The sequence below is a fragment of the Amblyomma americanum genome, unplaced genomic scaffold, assembly GCF_052857255.1.
Source record: "Amblyomma americanum isolate KBUSLIRL-KWMA unplaced genomic scaffold, ASM5285725v1 scaffold_427, whole genome shotgun sequence".
Lineage (NCBI taxonomy): Eukaryota > Metazoa > Arthropoda > Arachnida > Ixodida > Ixodidae > Amblyomma > Amblyomma americanum.
In genome coordinates, this window is record NW_027526898.1 from 86,393 (window position 1) to 92,500 (window position 6,108).

The 6,108-nt window shown below is 41.4% G+C and overlaps 1 protein-coding gene across 1 annotated transcript in view; it reads right to left on the reverse strand.

Annotated features, from left to right (window-relative positions):
• Window positions 1-4,054: 4,054 nt before the first annotated feature.
• LOC144112583 (uncharacterized) overlaps window positions 4,055-6,108 on the reverse strand; it is a 22,445-nt gene continuing 20,391 nt past the window's right edge. Inside the window, exon 4 of the mRNA XM_077645382.1 lies at window positions 4,055-4,228. Within this exon, the coding sequence (XP_077501508.1) occupies window positions 4,135-4,228 (94 nt within the window). The 3' untranslated portion in view covers window positions 4,055-4,134. The remainder of the gene's footprint in view (window positions 4,229-6,108) is intronic.

A 6,108-nucleotide genomic window follows, 5' to 3' on the forward strand; every position in this document is an offset into this window, starting at 1 on the left:
TCAAGTCCAGCACGAGCTTTTAACGCCGTGACGCTGATAGAACGTGAGTAGCCAGACTAAATAAAACGAGCAGCACGATTTTGCAGGGATTCTATGTCATGTTTGATGTAGACTTGATCTGGGTCTCCTATGGCTGAAGCGTACTCAATTTTAGGTAGAATTAGTGTAATATTAGCAAGTTTTCTCACGTGCCCCGGAGCATGTCGAAGGTTACGTTTTAAAAGGTCAAGAGAACGGTTAGCAGCTGCTAGAATCATGTTAATATGAGAGTTCCAGGTGAAGTCTGATTGAAGGTAAACTCCTACATACTTGTAAGTGGAAGTTGTCTCAACTGTTGTGTCATTAAGAGAGTATGTGGTTGGGATGCAATAAGAATTTCTAGTAAAGGACACGAGCTTTCTATTAGAGAGATTTAGGGTCATAAGCCACAACTGGCACAAAGTGTTAATGGAATCGAAGTCACTTTGTAAAGACTGTCGGTCAAAGTCACTTGTATTAGTTCGGTACACAACACAGTCGTCAGCAAACAAGCTAATTTGTGAAGAAATGCAATTTGCAAGTCACTAAATATTTAGAAAGATTAGAGGACCTAGCACACTCTCCTGGGGTACGCCAGATGTGACATGGGTCATTGTAGAGTTCGAACCATTAACAGAAGAGAACTCAACGAGAGATGAAGGGAAGTATTTAATCCAATCAAGAACCTGAGGGTGAACATTAAGTTGCGATAGCTTGAAAAGTAGTCTATATTTGGGAACCCGATTAAATATGTTGGGGAACCCGATCAAATGCCTGCGAAAAATAAAAAAAAGCATCGACTTGAATTCCAGCATCCAAAGAAGTAAATAAGTCGTTAGTAAATCCGGCGAGCTGAGTGTCGCAAGAAAAAGATACCTTGCGAAAACCGAGCTTATATTTAAATATTATATATCATCTTCCAGATAACGAATGATCTTAGTGTGTATGACGTGTTCAAGGAGCTTGGAGAAAGAGCAAGTCAGTGAAATGGGTCTATAGTTTAGAGGATCAGAGCGGATGCCAGATTTGAAAATAGGTATTGCTATGGTTACAAGCCAGTCCTGAGGAATGGAGATAGATGATAAAGGCTGAGAAAAAATCGCAGACAAGACTTGAAAAATACCCTGAGATATGTTTTTACGCATTTTGTTGTTAATGCCCAGCGGATCCGCGCTTCAGAGAGTTTTAATAGTACTTAAAGAATCCAGTTATCCATGTTTAGCTTTCATTCAACGCTTCCGGAGCTTGTTCGATGACACGGTGGTGACGCACAAGTCGATTTTTCGGAACTCCACCAAAAACGCTTCGTTGATCCCACACAGGTTGAAATGATTGGATACCTGGTAAAATAAGGAATGTATAATGATGTCTTTAATGACAAACCTGCGTAAAAAAACCTGTTAGATCTATTGGCTGTGTTCTTTTTGGTCATTGTTTTTTGTGTGTTTATGATTTACCAACTGTCCTGTCCCGCACACCAGCGACAATGCTTTAGTGGGCAGGCTTAAAATTGCGTACAAGGCTGAAACTAAACAATTACTCTATTCAAGTCTATGCTTGAAATTTCTTACTATCAATGATATGATGATGCAGAACTTGCAGCTGCATCTTCGTTATAATTTGGCCCGCATAAACGGGGACCGAAGGATAAACGTTGACAGTTCATATATTTTTCTTCCTTGGAGCAATGTGTCGCTCTGTTAGAGAGGTGACGGTGGAGGGTGGCACGCAGCCAGATGGAATTACTGGGCGGCGTGCGCAGCCTTTATATCTGCTGAGAAACAGGTGTCATTTCCTGTTTCAGTGCACTAAATATTCCAAAACGGAAAGACCGTTCAGTTGCTGAAAGGCAGCCGTAAAACACGGTTCATTTAGGAACCGCGAAGCGATTACTTTGCGTTAAGCATATTACGCAGTCATCCAGACAGAGCTATGTGGCGTTGTAAGCAAAAGTGAACGTGCGCCTCGTTTTTTTCCTCCAGTGCTTTGTTGAAGACATTACCTATGGTTACCGATGTGGAAAAGCGCATGGCTGTCCCTTGCGTCTTTTTTTTTGTTGTTGAATTTCAGCCTCCACGAGTGCCATGTACCATCAACTTATCTCCACCATCCACAACAATGCCTTCAGTCAACTGAAAACAACGCAACATGGAGCGGAACAATTTACGGATGTACTAGGCAACATCTTAGTGAGGCAAGAAGCAGCTTTGGCGACTGGCCCAGGTCTTAATGTCAAGTTTGACAAATTACGTTGGACGGAACTGTTTTTTGGTGGGACTTTTATTTTTGGGGGAACGATTCTGGGGACAGGATAGAAGGGTGGTACTGAAACAATGTGCAGGCAGAGAACTTGCCTGGAGATGGATGGGTTAACACGACCCGCAAGCCAATAGGTTATTTTGATGCAATTGTAGGTCACACTTCTCTAAATATTTGTTATGTATAAACGTTTGCAATTCATAACCTTCCCAGTTTTTCTTAACACGCAACAGAAAAGGAAAAACACGGCTAGAGTAAGCCTTTAATGGCATCAAATATTGGCATCCGCAATAGCGTCTATGCTGATCATGGACCCTGCTTCATGCAGTTTGCTAAATAATCAGGAAGAGTTACACAATAAGAAGTCCGGGTCAAGCGCTTAGAGAGATAAATAAGCCTTCAATTCTTCCATTTTTTGATAGCACTTCAATGGCTAGTCCTAATGTTAAAAACTTAGATATTCTTAAGCCCTGCATCAGTTCACCACAGGTCTCAATACGGTGGTGGTGGCAGTCAGTGCACACCACGTATTTCATGTCGCGAATGTTCTTGGCATCGATAAAGTCGAGGAAAAACCATCAACTGATTGCTGCGGAAGTGCAGCAACTGTGCATCAACCATAAAATATGAGCAATTTATCAACCTCTTTCTCTTCGCCTTTGCTATTGTGCAATTTATTCCCTTCGTTTACAGCAATATGATGAACTTTCTATGCGTTTACAGCTCCCTGGATATTGTGCGTGCAGGGCGTGTATTCAAAATGTGTGATGACGGCAGCTCACGTATGATGTTTACAGCAGTTATCGCTTTATAGGGTGTGCAATGTTGAACGTATGAGGAAGAGCTGCCCTTTCTTCACATGACTTGCATTTCATCTGCGACAAACCGCAGCGGTGGCCTAGTGACTGAGCATCCGCCTTGCATGCGGGAGCTGTGGGGTTCGATCCCCAGTGCCACCAGGTACTCACCGGTAATACGATGGGTACAAGTTTAACTTGGCTTGGTGCTCGGCTTAATCAGAGTGAAATGTTTGGGAAATGGGTCTTTGACCCTACCTTGAGCAAACGAAAATTCATTGTACCATTACGTTCTGTGGCCGCAAATGCCTTTGCTCCATAAAATTCACTATCATCATCACCAGCTGTGACACCAGGATTCGTTTTGCCGTTCATGCATTGTAAAAGATTCAAGTTCAGCTATCTTCGGCAAAGATTATGAAAAGTCGAAAATTGTGAGGCACTTGCAGGGAAATATTCAAGGTAATGGTCATTTATTCAGAAATGCAGCAAAATCTTTCTTTAAAGTGTTTCCACCGATCACACCGAACACTTAATACTGCCGCAGAAAGCCAACGAGGAACGCCTTTGGGGACAGCAAAAACGTTAATATAAAAAAAATATGACAGACGACGGGAGATCTGCGAGTATATTGATTGTTATAGTGAAATCTTGCATTGTGTGAAAAAGCTGCGTTCATAAACGGTGTCCCGCTTAAAAATGCTTTTGTCCAGAATTGCTCGGTATGTGTAATTTTTGCAGCAGTGAACACTCAAAAATTTTATTCCGTTTGTTTAAAAGAAGAAAAGTGAATACATGCTTTTGACCCACCTTTTTTCTGGCATCCTTATGCTTGCCGCGTAACTAAATTTTTAACACTCTTTTATTTAGAATCGCGAGCGCCGAGATGCGCAGCGTAATTGAAATTAGGCATAAAAAGAAAACACGATCCAGCCGCTGTCGACAATTTTTGGGACAATAATTTATCCAACAACACTGGCTTTAATACATCCACATTTATTACACCCGGCCAGTGGGAAGAAACAATTATACGGGAGCGGAAGCCATCAAGATGAAAGTTTCATTTCTTGCGTCCACAACACTTTGGAAATACATTTTCGGGGTTCTGGGAAACTTCTTCAACATACCTTTCACTGAAAATCACGGGGTCACACCTGGAGATAAAATGACAGACAACATTCAGATTCGGTTTTTTGCGCATGCGCAATAAAAACAGCTTTTCAATTTCCAGCCATGTGCCATTAGACCTTTCTTTCAATGGCAGGCCACATCCGCCACATACCGGCCAAAAGCGGCTAGCTTGATTATCGCTCCTCCAGAGCCTTTGAACTCTTGCTATGTACTACTGAAAATCAACTAACATGTCAAAGGTGCCTCTGCATCAAAGAGTACAGAAAATGCATGGAAGTAAGGTAGCTAGAGAGCTGTCTTGAGATTTACCGCCAGCAATAGCGAACCATGGGCGCGTCAGGACTTCTATGAGAAACCGCAGTTTCACAGTTGGCAGGTGATGGCGAGAATAGGCGCTGAATATCTCGTACGAGCCAATGCTCATGGTGACCATCTGAGAAATAGCTTTAGTTAGGAGCCGTATGTATGTATGTATGTATGTATGTATGTATGTATGTATGTATGTATGTATGTATGTATGTATGTATGTATGTATGTATGTATGTATGTATGTATGTATGTATGTATGTATGTATGTATGTATGTATGTATGTATGTATGTATGTATGTATGTATGTATGTATGTATGTATGTATGTATGTATGTATGTATGTATGTATGTATGTATGTATGTATGTATGTATGTATGTATGTATGTATGTATGTATGTATGTATCAATGTATGATTGTATGTACGCACCTACACACATATAACACCCGTACGTACATCATATGCATGTATTTTGGCATGTATGTACGTATGTACGCACGTACATCGATATTACGCACGTACGTACGTTAAATGTATGTTGCTTTGTACAAAAACATCGTTATCTTTTTGTGAGGTGACATATATTTTGTTCAACCGAACGGATCCCTCAACATTCCGCTGCGTAAGTACAACAGTTTTCAAGAAATTTTGTGAGCTTTAGTTTATAGGGTCTCATAGCGACTCAGGTTATGAGGGATGCCGTAGTGAAGGGCAATGAATCATTTTCATCCTCTGGGATTTTATACTTGCACTGACATCGCACACTACACTTATTTCAACCATTTTGCACGTTTTTCACACGTTTTTCGGGTAAGAGCCTCTTTCCCACACAGCAGATCCGATTCCTCCAAGAAAATGTTTTACATTTGCGCGCTCATACATGTTGACACATTTGCTTCCATTACGCATCTACATCAGTTTTCTCGGGAGGCTCTGAAAGCCTGCTACATTAGAAAGAGCAACCACGGGGAGTGGGGGAGATCTTATAGCAACATGTGTTTGGTAGCCAACTGCTTACATTATCAAATATCAATGCACGCCGGTATCCAGGATCCGTTTGCAATTCTTTCACTCAGAGATAAAAGGTAGTTAAATGGTGTTCTTTATTCTTAAACTTTTAAACTCGTTTGCCTCATCGACGTCGAAAACAAAACTGCTCCAAAGTTACTGCAGGATTTCTTTTCTTCACTGGAAACCTCACTGTCAGGGCCAACTCAATTACAACGAGTTGAAATGCATTCACGAGAGCGCCCAACCAATAGCATAGTCTTCGGCAGTGCTCAGCACACAGCCAGAATAAATCTCATCGACTTCACACACTGCGCGGTTTTGAACAATTCTTGGGGGGGGGGGGGTGGCTCAGTCATATGAGTTGCTTAATATTCGCATAAAAAGAATTTTCTAGCCTTTTTGTTGCTGCTGGCCACATATGGAGCAATATTACTATATTCCTTATTTTATGGCTTTGTGACTCTGAAGAGTTCTTATGTCACTTAAGTTCCGTGGTACTCGCTGATTAGACACAGCTAATATTTTTGTGCTAAAATATTTAGTCCACAGCAAAACCCACCTCCCACCTCGCGAAACTGTTTT